The sequence below is a fragment of the Drosophila subpulchrella genome, chromosome X (assembly GCF_014743375.2).
Source record: "Drosophila subpulchrella strain 33 F10 #4 breed RU33 chromosome X, RU_Dsub_v1.1 Primary Assembly, whole genome shotgun sequence".
Taxonomy (NCBI): domain Eukaryota; kingdom Metazoa; phylum Arthropoda; class Insecta; order Diptera; family Drosophilidae; genus Drosophila; species Drosophila subpulchrella.
The window spans coordinates 16,697,199-16,713,834 of record NC_050613.1 but is presented as its reverse complement, the minus strand read 5'-3'; the positions used below and the strand labels follow the sequence as shown (position 1 = coordinate 16,713,834).

General features: G+C 35.5%; 1 protein-coding gene across 1 annotated transcript in view; it reads right to left on the bottom strand.

The window, feature by feature from the left end:
- Positions 1–16,636, bottom strand: part of LOC119555891 (uncharacterized threonine-rich GPI-anchored glycoprotein PJ4664.02-like) — a gene marked incomplete at its 3' end in the record, with an annotated part of 54,720 nt that overhangs the window by 33,253 nt on the left and 4,831 nt on the right. Inside the window, exons 6-8 of the mRNA XM_037867555.1 lie at positions 13,037–16,201; positions 11,650–12,838; positions 151–11,559 (exon numbers count right to left, since the gene is read on the bottom strand). Coding sequence (XP_037723483.1) covers positions 151–11,559; positions 11,650–12,838; positions 13,037–16,201 — 15,763 coding nt within the window. The remainder of the gene's footprint in view (positions 1–150; positions 11,560–11,649; positions 12,839–13,036; positions 16,202–16,636) is intronic.

The window sequence follows — 16,636 nt, the reverse complement described above, 5'->3', positions numbered from 1 at the left end:
ATTTCAAATGATCGACTTGATATTGTTCTCGATTGAGGTAGAGATTGCGATATTTCAGTAAGAACCTCTTGAGTTATTCGATCTTTAGCTGAAGTCGAAATTTTAAATAAACTTCCGGATGATGTTCTTGACTGAAGCGGAGATTCCAACTTCTTTGATTCTTCCTCTGGTGGAATAGAGTATTTTCCTGTACTAGAAATTTCAAATGATTTACTTGATATTGTACTCGATTGAGGCAGATATTCCGAGATTTTATTAGTTTCATTTCCAGTTACTCGATCTTTAAGTGTAGTCAAAATTTGAAGCGAACTGCCTGATGTTGTACTTGACTCAGGCGGAGATTCCGGCAGTATTGTTTTTTCATCTGAAACTTTTTGGTATTTCTCTGTACTATAACTCTGAAATGAACTTCTAGATGTACTGTATTGATTTGATTGGTTGACTGTTAACTGCTCGAATGCACTTTCTGTTACACCTTTCGTGCTTTCCGAAGTGCTGCTTTTAAAAATACATTCGCAGATGCATGAGTCCATTCCCTTCGTTAATTGGCAGGTACAATCGCATGCAGGAACACTTGAGTGTTCAACCTGACCTGTTGATATTGCACTTGATTGAGATTTAAATAGTTCGCTAAATTCTTTTCGAGCTGTTTGACCAATTTCTGAAACCGACATATTAGGTGTTGAATAATTTGATGGTATACTTTTTACCGCCGAAGTTATTTGGAATTTCTTTGAGCTTGAAGTTTTAAAAGACTGTCCTGATATAGAACTTGATTGTGGTGAAGGTTCCGACCATCGTGCTGTTTCTTCTGTAGATGTTTCGTAATTTACGGTACTAGAAATTTCAAATGATCTACTTGATATTGTTCTCGATTGAGGTAGAGATTGCGATATTTCAGTAAGTTTCTCTTGAGTTATTCGATCTTTAGCTGAAGTCGAAAATTTAAATAAACTTCCGGATGATGTTCCTGATTGAATCGGAGATTCCAACTTCTTTGATTCTTCCTCTGGTGGAATAGAGTATTTTCCTGTACTAGAAATTTCAAATGAGGTACTTGATATTGTACTCGATTGAGGCAGAGATTCCGATATTTTATTAATTTCATTTTCAGTTACTCGATCTTTAAGTATAGTCAAATTTTGAAGCGAACTGCCTGATGTTGTACTTGACTCAGGCGGAGATTCCGGCAGTTTTAGTTTTTCATCTGAAACTTTTTGGAATTTCTCTGTACTATAACTCTGAAATGAACTTCTAGATGTACTGTATTGATTTGATTGGTTGACTGTTGACTGCTCGAATGCACTTTCTGTTACATCTGCTGATATTGAACTTGATTTAAATAGTTCCCCTGGTGGAATAGTGTATTTTCCTGTACTAGAAATTACAAATGATGTACTTGATATTGTACTCGATTGAGGTAGAGATTCCGGTATTTTATTAATTTCATGTTCAGATATTCGATCTTTAAGTGTAGTCCAAATTTGAAGCGAACTGCCTGATGTTGTACTTGACTCAGGCGGAGATTCCGGCAGTTTTGTTTTTTCATCTGAAACTTTTTGGTATTTCTCTGTACTATAACTCTGAAATGAACTTCTAGATGTACTGTGTCGATTTGATTTGTTTACTGTTGACTGCTCAAATGCACTTTCTGTTACACCTTTCGTGCTTTCCGAAGTGCTGCTTTTCAAAATACATTCGCAGATGCATGAGTCCGTTCCCTTCTTTAATTGGCAGGTACAATCACATGCAGGAACACTTGACTGTTCAGACTGACCTGTTGATATTGCACTTGATTGAGACTTAAATAGTTCGCTAAATTCTTTTCGAGCTGTTTGACCAATTTCTGTATCCGACATATTAGGTGTCGGATATTTTAATGGTTTACTTTTTACTGCCGAAGTTATTTGGAATTTTTTTGAGCTTGAAGTTTTAAAAGACTGTCCTGATATAAAACTTAATTGTGGTGAAGGTTCCGACCATCTTGTTGTGTCTTCTGTAGGTGTTTCGTATTTTTCTGTACTAGATATTTCAAATGATTTACTTGATATTGTACTTGATTGAGGTAGAGATTGCGATATTTCAGTAAGTTCCTCTTGAGTTATTCGATCTTTAGCTGCAGTCGAAATTTTAAATAAACTTCCGGATGATGTTCCTGATTGAATCGGAGATTCCAACTTCTTTGATTCTTCCTCTGGTGGAATAGAGTATTTTCCTGTACTAGAAATTTCAAATGAGGTACTTGATATTGTACTCGATTGAGGCAGAGATTCCGATATTTTATTAATTTCATTTTCAGTTACTCGATCTTTAAGTATAGTCAAATTTTGAAGCGAACTGCCTGATGTTGTACTTGACTCAGGCGGAGATTCCGGCAGTTTTAGTTTTTCATCTGAAACTTTTTGGAATTTCTCTGTACTATAACTCTGAAATGAACTTCTAGATGTACTGTATTGATTTGATTGGTTGACTGTTGACTGCTCGAATGCACTTTCTGTTACATCTGCTGATATTGAACTTGATTTAAATAGTTCCCCTGGTGGAATAGTGTATTTTCCTGTACTAGAAATTACAAATGATGTACTTGATATTGTACTCGATTGAGGTAGAGATTCCGGTATTTTATTAATTTCATGTTCAGATATTCGATCTTTAAGTGTAGTCCAAATTTGAAGCGAACTGCCTGATGTTGTACTTGACTCAGGCGGAGATTCCGGCAGTTTTGTTTTTTCATCTGAAACTTTTTGGTATTTCTCTGTACTATAACTCTGAAATGAACTTCTAGATGTACTGTATTGATTTGATTGGTTGACTGTTGACTGCTCGAATGCACTTTCTGTTACACCTTTCGTGCTTTCCGAAGTGCTGCTTTTAAAAATACATTCGCAGATGCATGAGTCCATTCCCTTCTTTAATTGGCAGGTGCAATCACATGCGGGAACACTTGACTCTTCAAACTGACTTGTTGATATTGCACTTGACTGAGATTTAAATAGTTCGCTAAATTCTTTTCGAGTTGTTTGACCAATTTCTGAAACCGACATATTAGGTGTCGGATATTTTGATGGTTTACTTTTTACTGCCGAAGTTATTTGGAATTTTTTTGAGCTTGAAGTTTTAAAAGACTGTCCTGATATAAAACTTAATTGTGGTGAAGGTTCCGACCATCTTGTTGTGTCTTCTGTAGGTGTTTCGTATTTTTCTGTACTAGATATTTCAAATGATTTACTTGATATTGTACTTGATTGAGGTAGAGATTGCGATATTTCAGTAAGTTCCTCTTGAGTTATTCGATCTTTAGCTGTAGTCGAAAATTTAAATAAACTTCCGGATGATGTTCCTGATTGAATCGGAGATTCCAACTTCTTTGATTCTTCCTCTGGTGAAATAGAGTATTTTCCTGTACTAGAAATTACAAATGATGTACTTGATATTGTACTCGATTGAGGTAAAGATTCCGGTATTTTATTAATTTCATTTTCAGTTATTCGATCTTTATGTGTAGTCAAAGCTTGAAGTGAACTGCCTGATGTTGTACTTGACTCAGGCGGAGATTCCGGCAGTTTTGCTTTTTCATCTGAAACTTTTTGGTATTTCTCTGTATTATAACTCTGAAATGAACTTCTAGATGCACTGTATTGATTTGATTGGTTGACTGTTGACTGCTCGAATGCACTTTCTGTTACACCTTTCGTGCTTTCCAAAGTGCTGCTTTTAAAAATACATTCGCAGATGCATGAGTCCATTCCCTTCTTTAATTGGCAGGTACAATCACATGCAGGAACACTTGACTGTTCAAACTGACCTGTTGATATTGCACTTGATTGAGATATAAATAGTTCGCTAAATTCTTTTCGAGCTGTTTGACCAATTTCTGTAACCGACATATTAGGTGTTGGATATTTTGATGGTTTACTTTTTACCGCCGAAGTTATTTGTAATTTCTTTGAGCTTGAAGTTTTAAAAGACTGTCCTGATATAGAACTTGATTGTGGTGAAGGTTCCGACCATCGTGCTGTTTCTTCTGTAGGTGTTTCGTATTTTTCCGTACTAGACATTTCAAATGATATTGTTCTCGATTGAGGTAGAGATTGCGACATTTCAGTAAGTTCCTCTTGAGTTATTTGATCTTTAGCTGAAGTCGAAATTTTAAATAAACTTCCGGATGATGTTCTTGATTGAAGCGGAGATTCCAACTTCTTTGATCCTTCCTCTGGTGGAATAGAGTATTTTCCTGTACTAGAAATTACAAATGATGTTCTTGATATTGTACTCGATTGAGGCAGAGATTCCGATATTTTATTAATTTCATTTTCAGTTACTAGATCTTTAAGTGTAGTCAAAATTTGAAGCGAACTGCCTGATGTTGTACTTGACTCAGGCGGAGATTCCGGCAGTTTTGTTTTTTCATCTGAAACTTTTTGGTATTTCTCTGTACTATAACTCTGAAATGAACTTCTAGATGTACTGTATTGATTTGATTGCTTTACTGTTGACTGCTCGAATGCACTTTCTGTTACACCTGCTGATATTGCACTTGATTTAAATAGTTCGCTAAATTCTTCTCGAGCTGTTTGACCAATTTCTGTAACCGACATATAAGGTGTCGAATATTTTGATGGTTTACTTTTTACCGCCGAAGTTATTTGGAATTTCTTTGAGCTTGAAGTTTTAAAAGACTGTCCAGATATAAAACTTAATTGTGGTGAAGGTTCCGACCATCTTGTTGTGTCTTCTATAGGTGTTTCGTATTTTTCTGTACTAGATATTTCAAATGATTTACTTGATATTGTACTTGATTGAGGTAGAGATTGCGATATTTCAGTAAGTTCCTCTTGAGTTATTCGATCTTTAGCTGTAGTCGAAATTTTAAATAAACTTCCGGATGATGTTCCTGATTGAATCGGAGATTCCAACTTCTTTGATTCTTCCTCTGGTGTAATAGAGTATTTTCCTGTACTAGAAATTACAAATGATGTACTTGATATTGTACTCGATTGAGGCAGAGATTCCGATATTTTATTAATTTCACTTTCAGTTACTCGATCTTTAAGTGTAGTCAAATTTTGAAGCGAACTGCCTGATGTTGTACTTGACTCAGGCGGAGATTCCGGCAGTTTTGTTTTTTCATCTGAAACTTTTTGGTATTTCTCTGTACTATAACTCTGAAATGAACTTCTAGATGTACTGTATTGATTTGATTGGTTGACTGTTGACTGCTCGAATGCACTTTCTGTTACACCTTTCGTGCTTTCCGAAGTGCTGCTTTTAAAAATACATTCGCAGATGCATGAGTCCATTCCCTTCGTTAATTGGCAGGTACAATCACATGCAGGAACACTTGACTGTTCAAACTGACCTGTTGATATTGCACTTGATTGAGATTTAAATAGTTCGCTAAATTCTTTTCGAGCTGTTTGACCAATTTCTGTAACCGACATATTAGGTGTTGAATATTTTGATGGTTTACTTTTTACCGCCGACGTTATTTGGAATTTCTTTGAGCTTGAAGTTTTAAAAGACTGTCCTGATATAGAACTTGATTGTGGTGAAGGTTCCGACCATCGTGCTGTTTCTTCTGTAGGTGATTCGTAATTTTCCGTACTAGAAATTTTAAATGATCTACTTGATATTGTTCTCGATTGAGGTAGAGATTGCGATATTTCAGTAAGTTCCTCTTGAGTTATTCGATCTTTAACTGAAGTCGAAATTTTAAATAAACTTCCGGATGATGTTCTTGATTGAAGCGGAGATTCCAACTTCTTTGATTCTTCCTCTGGTGGAATAGAGTATTTTCCTGTACTAGAAATTTCAAATGATGTTCTTGATATTGTACTCGATTGAGGCAGAGATTCCGATATATTATTAATTTCATTTTCAGTTACTAGATCTTTAAAAGTAGTAAAAATTTGAAGCGAACTGCCTGATGTTGTAATTGACTCAGGCGGAGATTCCGGCAGTTTTGTTTTTTCATCTGAAACTATTTGGTATTTCTCTGTACTATAACTCTGAAATGAACTTCTAGATGTACTGTATTGATTTGATTGGTTGACTGTTGACTGCTCGAATGCACTTTCTGTTACACCTGCTGATATTGAACTTGATTTAAATAGTTCCCCTGGTGGAATAGTGTATTTTCCTGTACTAGAAATTACAAATGATGTACTTGATATTGTACTCGATTGAGGTAGAGATTCCGGTATTTTATTAATTTCATGTTCAGATATTCGATCTTTAAGTGTAGTCCAAATTTGAAGCGAACTGCCTGATGTTGTACTTGACTCAGGCGGAGATTCCGGCAGTTTTGTTTTTTCATCTGAAACTTTTTGGTATTTCTCTGTACTATAACTCTGAAATGAACTTCTAGATGTACTGTATTGATTTGATTGGTTAACTGTTGACTGCTCGAATGCACTTTCTGTTACACCTTTCGTGCTTTCCGAAGTGCTGCTTTTAAAAATACATTCGCAGATGCATGAGTCCATTCCCTTCTTTAATTGGCAGGTGCAATCACATGCGGGAACACTTGACTCTTCAAACTGACTTGTTGATATTGCACTTGACTGAGATTTAAATAGTTCGCTAAATTCTTTTCGAGTTGTTTGACCAATTTCTGAAACCGACATATTAGGTGTCGGATATTTTGATGGTTTACTTTTTACTGCCGAAGTTATTTGGAATTTTTTTGAGCTTGAAGTTTTAAAAGACTGTCCTGATATAAAACTTAATTGTGGTGAAGGTTCCGACCATCTTGTTGTGTCTTCTGTAGGTGTTTCGTATTTTTCTGTACTAGATATTTCAAATGATTTACTTGATATTGTACTTGATTGAGGTAGAGATTGCGATATTTCAGTAAGTTCCTCTTGAGTTATTCGATCTTTAGCTGTAGTCGAAAATTTAAATAAACTTCCGGATGATGTTCCTGATTGAATCGGAGATTCCAACTTCTTTGATTCTTCCTCTGGTGAAATAGAGTATTTTCCTGTACTAGAAATTACAAATGATGTACTTGATATTGTACTCGATTGAGGTAAAGATTCCGGTATTTTATTAATTTCATTTTCAGTTATTCGATCTTTATGTGTAGTCAAAGCTTGAAGTGAACTGCCTGATGTTGTACTTGACTCAGGCGGAGATTTCGGCAGTTTTGTTTTTTCATCTGAAACTTTTTGGTATTTCTCTGTACTATAACTCTGAAATGAACTTCTAGATGTACTGTATTGATTTGATTGCTTTACTGTTGACTGCTCGAATGCACTTTCTGTTACACCTGCTGATATTGCACTTGATTTAAATAGTTCGCTAAATTCTTCTCGAGCTGTTTGACCAATTTCTGTAACCGACATATAAGGTGTCGAATATTTTGATGGTTTACTTTTTACCGCCGAAGTTATTTGGAATTTCTTTAAGCTTGAAGTTTTAAAAGACTGTCCTGATATAGAACTCGATTGTGGTGAAGGTTCCGACCATCTTGTTGTGTCTTCTGTAGGTGTTTCGTATTTTTCTGTACTAGATATTTCAAATGATTTACTTGATATTGTACTTGATTGAGGTAGAGATTGCGATATTTCAGTAAGTTCCTCTTGAGTTATTCGATCTTTAGCTGTAGTCGAAATTTTAAATAAACTTCCGGATGATGTTCCTGATTGAATCGGAGATTCCAACTTCTTTGATTCTTCCTCTGGTGTAATAGAGTATTTTCCTGTACTAGAAATTACAAATGATGTACTTGATATTGTACTCGATTGAGGCAGAGATTCCGATATTTTATTAATTTCACTTTCAGTTACTCGATCTTTAAGTGTAGTCAAATTTTGAAGCGAACTGCCTGATGTTGTACTTGACTCAGGCGGAGATTCCGGCAGTTTTGTTTTTTCATCTGAAACTTTTTGGTATTTCTCTGTACTATAACTCTGAAATGAACTTCTAGATGTACTGTATTGATTTGATTGGTTGACTGTTGACTGCTCGAATGCACTTTCTGTTACACCTTTCGTGCTTTCCGAAGTGCTGCTTTTAAAAATACATTCGCAGATGCATGAGTCCATTCCCTTCTTTAATTGGCAGGTACAATCACATGCAGGAACACTTGACTGTTCAAACTGACCTGTTGATATTGCACTTGATTGAGATTTAAATAGTTCGCTAAATTCTTTTCGAGCTGTTTGACCAATTTCTGTAACCGACATATTAGGTGTTGGATATTTTGATGGTTTACTTTTTACCGCCGAAGTTATTTGGAATTTCTTTGAGCTTGAAGTTTTAAAAGACTGTCCTGATATAGAACTTGATTGTGGTGAAGGTTCCGACCATCGTGCTGTTTCTTCTGTAGGTGTATCGTATTTTTCCGTACTAGACATTTCAAATGATATTGTTCTCGATTGAGGTAGAGATTGCGACATTTCAGTAAGTTCCTCTTGAGTTATTTGATCTTTAGCTGAAGTCGAAATTTTAAATAAACTTCCGGATGATGTTTTTGATTGAAGCGTAGATTCCAACTTCTTTGATCCTTCCTCTGGTGGAATACAGTATTTTCCTGTACTAGAAATTTCAATTGATGTTCTTGATATTGTACTCGATTGATGCAGAGATTCCGATATTTTATTAATTTCATTTTCAGTTACTAGATCTTTAAGTGTAGTCAAAATTTGAAGCGAACTGCCTGATGTTGTACTTGACTCAGGCGGAGATTCCGGCAGTTTTGTTTTTTCATCTGAAACTTTTTGGTATTTCTCTGTACTATAACTCTGAAATGAACTTCTAGATGTACTGTATTGATTTGATTGCTTTACTGTTGACTGCTCGAATGCACTTTCTGTTACACCTGCTGATATTGCACTTGATTTAAATAGTTCGCTAAATTCTTCTCGAGCTGTTTGACCAATTTCTGTAACCGACATATAAGGTGTCGAATATTTTGATGGTTTACTTTTTACCGCCGAAGTTATTTGGAATTTCTTTGAGCTTGAAGTTTTAAAAGACTGTCCAGATATAGAATTTGATTGTGGTGAAGGTTCCGACCATCTTGTTGTGTCTTCTGTAGGTGTTTCGTATTTTTCTGTACTAGATATTTCAAATGATTTACTTGATATTGTACTTGATTGAGGTAGAGATTGCGATATTTCAGTAAGTTTCTCTTGAGTTATTCGATCTTTAGCTGTAGTCGAAATTTTAAATAAACTTCCGGATGATGTTCCTGATTGAATCGGAGATTCCAACTTCTTTGATTCTTCATCTGGTGGAATAGAGTATTTTCCTGTACTAGAAATTTCAAATGATGAACTTGATATTGTACTCGATTGAGGCAGAGATTCCGATATTTTATTAATTTCATTTTCAGTTACTCGATCTTTAAGTGTAGTCAAATTTTGAAGCGAACTGCCTGATGTTGTGCTTGACTCAGGCGGAGATTCCGGCAGTTTTGTTTTTTCATCTGAAACTTTTTGGTATTTCTCTGTACTATAACTCGGAAATGAACTTCTAGATGTACTGTATTGATTTGATTGGTTGACTGTTGACTGCTCGAATGCACTTTCTGTTACACCTTTCGTGCTTTCCGAAGTGCTGCTTTTAAAAATACATTCGCAGATGCATGAGTCCATTCCCTTCTTTAATTGGCAGGTACAATCACATGCAGGAATACTTGACTGTTCAACCTGACCTGTTGATATTGCACTTGATTGAGATTTAAATAGTTCGCTAAATTCTAATCGAGCTGTTTGACCAATTTCTGTAACCGACATATTAGATGTTGGATTTTTTGATGGTTTACTTTTTACCGCCGAAGTTATTTGGAATTTCTTTGAGCTTGAAGTTTTAAAAGACTGTCCTGATATAGAACTCGATTGTGGTGAAGGTTCCGACCATCGTGCTGTTTCTTCTGTAGGTGTTTCGTATTTTTCCGTACTAGACATTTCAAATGATATTGTTCTCGATTGAGGTAGAGATTGCGACATTTCAGTAAGTTCCTCTTGAGTTATTTGATCTTTAGCTGAGGTCGAAATTTTAAAAAAACTTCCGGATGATGTTCTTGTTTGATGCGGAGATTCCAACTTCTTTGATTCTTCCTCTGGTGGAATAGAGTATTTTCCAGTACTAGAAATTTCAAATGATGTTCTTGATATTGTACTCGATTGAGGCATAGATTCCGATATTTTATTAATTTCATTTTCAGTTACTAGATCTTTAAGTGTAGTCAAAATTTGAAGCGAACTGCCTGATGTTGTACTTGACTCAGGCGGAGATTCCGGCAGTTTTGTTTTTTCATCTGAAACTTTTTGGTATTTCTCTGTACTATAACTCTGAAATGAACTTCTAGATGTACTGTATTGATTTGATTGCTTTACTGTTGACTGCTCGAATGCACTTTCTGTTACACCTGCTGATATTGGACTTGATTTAAATAGTTCGCTAAATTCTTCTCGAGCTGTTTGACCAATTTCTGTAACCGACATATAAGGTGTCGAATATTTTGATGGTTTACTTTTTACCGCCGAAGTTATTTGGAATTTCTTTGAGCTTGAAGTTTTAAAAGACTGTCCAGATATAGAATTTGATTGTGGTGAAGGTTCCGACCATCTTGTTGTGTCTTCTGTAGGTGTTTCGTATTTTTCTGTACTAGATATTTCAAATGATTTACCTGATATTGTACTTGATTGAGGTAGAGATTGCGATATTTCAGTAAGTTCCTCTTGAGTTATTCGATCTTTAGCTGCAGTCGAAATTTTAAATAAACTTCCGGATGATGTTCCTGATTGAATCGGAGATTCCAACTTCTTTGATTCTTCCTCTGGTGGAATAGAGTATTTTCCTGTACTAGAAATTTCAAATGATGTACTTGATATTGTACTCCATTGAGGCAAAAATTCCGATATTTTATTAATTTCATTTTCAGTTACTCGATCTTTAAGTGTAGTCAAATTTTGAAGCGAACTGCCTGATGTTGTACTTGACTCAGGCGGAGATTCCGTCAGTTTTAGTTTTTCATCTGAAACTTTTTGGAATTTCTCTGTACTATAACTCTGAAATGAACTTCTAGATGTACTGTATTGATTTGATTGGTTCACATTTGACTGCTCGAACGCACTTTCTGTTACACCTTTCGTGCTTTCCGAAGTGCTGCTTTTAAAAATACATTCGCAGATGCATGAGTCCATTCCCTTCTTTAATTGGCAGGTACAATCACATGCAGGAACACTTGACTCTTCAAACTGACTTGTTGATATTGCACTTGATTGAGATTTAAATAGTTCGCTAAATTCTTTTCGAGCTGTTTGACCGATTTCTGTAACCGACATATTAGGTGTTGGATATTTTGATGATTTACTTTTTACCGCCGAAGTTATTTGGAATTTCTTTGAGCTTGAAGTTTTAAAAGACTGTCCTGATATAGAACTTGATTGTCGTGAAGGTTCCGACCATCGTGCTGTTTCTTCTGTAGGTGTTTCGTATTTTTCCGTACTAGACATTTCAAATGATCTACTTGATATTGTTCTCGATTGAGGTAGAGATTGCGATATTTCAGTAAGTTCCTCTTGAGTTATTTGATCTTTAGCTGAAGTCAAAATTTTAAATAAACTTCCGGATGATGTTCTTGTTTGATGCGGAGATTCCAACTTCTCTGATTCTTCCTCTGGTGGAATAGAGTATTTTCCTGTACTAGAAATTTCAAATGATGTTCTTGATATTGTACTCGATTGAGGCAGAGATTCCGATATTTTATTAATATCATTTTCAGTTACTCGATCTTTAAGTGTAGTCAAAATTTGAAGCGATTTGCCTGATGTTGCACTTGACTCAGGCGGAGACTCCGGCAGATTTGTTTTTTCATCTGAAACTATTTGGTATTTTTCTGTACTATACATCTGAAATGAACTGCTAGATGTACTGTATTGATTTGATTGGTTGACTGTTGACTGCTCGAATGCACTTTCTGTTATACCTTTCGTGCTTTCCGAAGCGCTGCTTTTAAAAATACATTCGCAGATGCATGAGTCCATTCCCTTCTTTAATTGGCAGGTACAATCACATGCAGGAATACTTGACTGTTCAACCTGACCTGTTGATATTGCACTGGATTGAGATTTAAATAGTTCGCTAAATTCTAATCGAGCTGTTTGACCAATTTCTGTAACCGACATATTAGATGTTGGATTTTTTGATGGTTTACTTTTTACCGCCGAAGTTATTTGGAATTTCTTTGAGCTTGAAGTTTTAAAAGACTGTCCTGATATAGAACTCGATTGTGGTGAAGGTTCCGACCATCGTGCTGTTTCTTCTGTAGGTGTTTCGTATTTTTCCGTACTAGACATTTCAAATGATATTGTTCTCGATTGAGGTAGAGATTGCGACATTTCAGTAAGTTCCTCTTGAGTTATTTGATCTTTAGCTGAAGTCGAAATTTTAAAAAAACTTCCGGATGATGTTCTTGTTTGATGCGGAGATTCCAACTTCTTTGATTCTTCCTCTGGTGGAATAGAGTATTTTCCTGTACTAGAAATTTCAAATGATGTTCTTGATATTGTACTCGATTGAGGCATAGATTCCGATATTTTATTAATTTCATTTTCAGTTACTAGATCTTTAAGTGTAGTCAAAATTTGAAGCGAACTGCCTGATGTTGTACTTGACTCAGGCGGAGATTCCGGCAGTTTTGTTTTTTCATCTGAAACTTTTTGGTATTTCTCTGTACTATAACTCTGAAATGAACTTCTAGATGTACTGTATTGATTTGATTGCTTTACTGTTGACTGCTCGAATGCACTTTCTGTTACACCTGCTGATATTGCACTTGATTTAAATAGTTCGCTAAATTCTTCTCGAGCTGTTTGACCAATTCCTGTAACCGACATATAAGGTGTCGAATATTTTGATGGTTTACTTTTTACCGCCGAAGTTATTTGGAATTTCTTTGAGCTTGAAGTTTTAAAAGATTGTCCAGATATAGAATTTGATTGTGGTGAAGGTTCCGACCATCTTGTTGTGTCTTCTGTAGGTGTTTCGTATTTTTCTGTACTAGATATTTGAAATGATTTACTTGATATTGTACTTGATTGAGGTAGAGATTGCGATATTTCAGTAAGTTCCTCTTGAGTTATTCGATCTTTAGCTGCAGTCGAAATTTTAAATAAACTTCCGGATGATGTTCCTGATTGAATCGGAGATTCCAACTTCTTTGATTCTTCCTCTGGTGGAATAGAGTATTTTCCTGTACTAGAAATTTCAAATGATGTACTTGATATTGTACTCGATTGAGGCAGAGATTCCGATATTTTATTAAATTCATTTTCAGTTACTCGATCTTTAAGTGTAGTCAAATTTTGAAACGAACTGCCTGATGTTGTACTTGACTCAGGCGGAGATTCCGTCAGTTTTAGTTTTTCATCTGAAACTTTTTGGAATTTCTCTGTACTATAACTCTGAAATGAACTTCTAGATGTACTGTATTGATTTGATTGGTTCACATTTGACTGCTCGAACGCACTTTCTGTTACACCTTTCGTGCTTTCCGAAGTGCTGCTTTTAAAAATACATTCGCAGATGCATGAGTCCATTCCCTTCTTTAATTGGCAGGTACAATCACATGCAGGAACACTTGACTGTTCAGACTGACCTGTTGATATTGCACTTGATTGAGATTTAAATAGTTCGCTAAATGCTTTTCGAGCTGTTTCACCAATTTCTGTAACCGACATATAAGGTGTTGGATATTTTGATGGTTTACTTTTTACTGCCGAAGTTATTTGGAATTTCTTTGAGCTTGAAGTTTTAAAAGACTGTCCTGATATAGAACTTGATTGTGGTGAAGGTTCCGACCATCGTGCTGTTTCTTCTGTAGGTGTATCGTATTTTTCCGTACTAGACATTTCAAATGATATTGTTCTCGATTGAGGTAGAGATTGCGACATTTCAGTAAGTTCCTCTTGAGTTATTTGATCTTTAGCTGAAGTCGAAATTTTAAATAAACTTCCGGATGATGTTCCTGATTGAATTCGAGATTCCAACTTCTTTGATTCTTCCTCTGGTGGAATAGAGTATTTTCCTGTACTAGAAATTTCAAATGATGTTCTTGATATTGTACTCGATTGAGGCAGAGATTCCGATATTTTATTAATTTCATTTTCAGTTACTCGATCTTTAAGTGTAGTCAAATTTTGAAGCGAACTGCCTGATGTTGTACTTGACTCAGGCGGAGATTCCGGCAGTTTTGTTTTTTCATCTGAAACTTTTTGGTATTTCTCTGCACTATAACTCTGAAATGTACTTCTAGAAGTACTGTATTGATTTGATTGGTTGACTGTTGACTGCTCGAATGCACTTTCTGTTACACCTTTCGTGCTTTCCGAAGTGCTGCTTTTAAAAATACATTCGCAGATGCATGAGTCCATTCCCTTCTTTAATTGGCAGGTACAATCACATGCAGTAACACTTGACTGTTCAGACTGACCTGTTGATATTGCACTTGATTGAGATTTAAATAGTTCGCTAAATTCTTTTCGAGCTGTTTGATCAACTTCTGTATCCGACATATTAGGTGTTGGATATTTTGATGGTTTACTTTTTACTGCCGAAGTTATTTGGAATTTCTTTGAGCTTGAAGTTTTAAAAGACTGTCCTGATATAGAACTTAATTGTGGTGAAGGCTCCGACCATCTTGCTGTTTCTTCTGTTGGTGTTTCGTATTTTTCCGTCCTAGAAATTTCAAATGATCTACTTGATTTTGTACTTGATTGAGGTAGAGATTGTGATATTTCAGTAAGTTCCTCTTGTGTTATTCGATCTTTTGCTGAAGTCGAAATTTTAAATAAACTTCCGGATGATGTTCTTGATTGAAGTGGAGATTCCAACTTCTTTGATTTTTCCTCTGGTGAAATTGAGTATTTTCCTGTACTAGAAATTTCAAATGATGTGCTTGATATTGTACTCGACTGAGGTAGAGATTCCGATATTTTATTAATTTCATTTTCAGTTATTCGATCTTTAAGTGTAGTCAAAATTTGAAGTGTACTGCCTGATGTTGTACTAAATTCAGGCGGAGATTCCGGCAGTTTTGTTTTTTCATCTGAAACTTTTTGGTATTTCTCTGCACTATAACTCTGAAATGTACTTCTAGATGTACTGTATTGATTTGATTGGTTGACTGTTGACTGCTCGAATGCACTTTCTGTTACACCTTTCGTGCTTTCCGAAGTGCTGCTTTTAAAAATACATTCGCAGATGCATGAGTCCATTCCCTTCTTTAATTGGCAGGTACAATCACATGCAGGAACACTTGACTGTTCAGACTGACCTGTTGATATTGCACTTGATTGAGATTTAAATAGTTCGCTAAATTCTTTTCGAGCTGTTTGACCAATTTCTGTAACCGACATATTAGGTGTCGGATATTTTGATGGTTTACTTTTTACTGCCGAAGTTATTTGGAATTTTTTTGAGCTTGAAATTTTAAAAGATTGTCCTGATATAAAACTTAATTGTGGTGAAGGCTCCGACCATCTTCCTGTTTCTTCTGTAGGTGATTCGTATTTTACGGTACTAGACATTTCAAATGATCTACTTGATATTGTTCTCGATTGAGTTAGAGATTGCGATTTCTCAGTAAGTTCCTCTTGAGTTATTTGATCTTTTGCTGTAGTCGAAATTTTAAATAAACTTCCGGATGTTGTTCTTAATTGAAGCGGAGATTCCAACTTCTTTGATTCTTCCTCTCGTGGAATAGAGTATTTTCCTGTACTAGAAATTTCAAATGATGTACTTGATATTGTACTCGATTGAGGCAGAGATTCCGATATTTTATTAATTTCATTTTCAGTTACTCGATCTTTAAGTGTAGTCAAAATTTGAAGCGAACTGCCTGATGTTGTACTTGATTCAGGCGGAGATTCCGACAGTTTTGAATTCTCCTCTGAAACTATTTGGAATTTCTCTGTACTATAACTCTGAAATGAACTTCTAGATGTACTGTATTGATTTGATTGGTTTACTGTTGACTGCTCAAATGCACTTTCTGTTACACCTTTCGTGCTTTCCGAAGTGCTGCTTTTAAAAATACATTCGCAGATGCATGAGTCCGTTCCCTTCTTTAATTGGCAGGTACAATCACATGCAGGAACACTTGACTGTTCAGACTGACCTGTTGATATTGCACTTGATTGAGATTTAAATAGTTCGCTAAATTCTTTTCGAGCTGTTTGACCAATTTCTGTAACCGACATATTAGGTGTCGGATATTTTGATGGTTTACTTTTTAATGCCGAAGTAATTTGGAATTTCTTTAAGCTTGAAGTTTTAAAAGACTGTCCTGATATTGAACTTAATTGTGGTGAAGGCTCCGACCATCTTGCTATTTTTTCTGTGGGTGTTTCGTTATTTTCCGTACTAGAAATTTCAAATGATCTACTTGATATTGTTCTCGATTGAGGTAGAGATTGCGATATTTCAGTAAGTACCTCTTGAGTTATTCGATCTTTTGCTGCAGTCGAAATTTTAAATAAACTTCCGGATGATGTTCCTGATTGAATCGGAGATTCCAACTTCTTTGATTCTTCCTCTGGTGGAATAGAGTATTTTCCTGTACTAGAAATTTCAAATGATGTACTTGATATTGTACTCGATTGAGGCAGAGATTCCGATATTT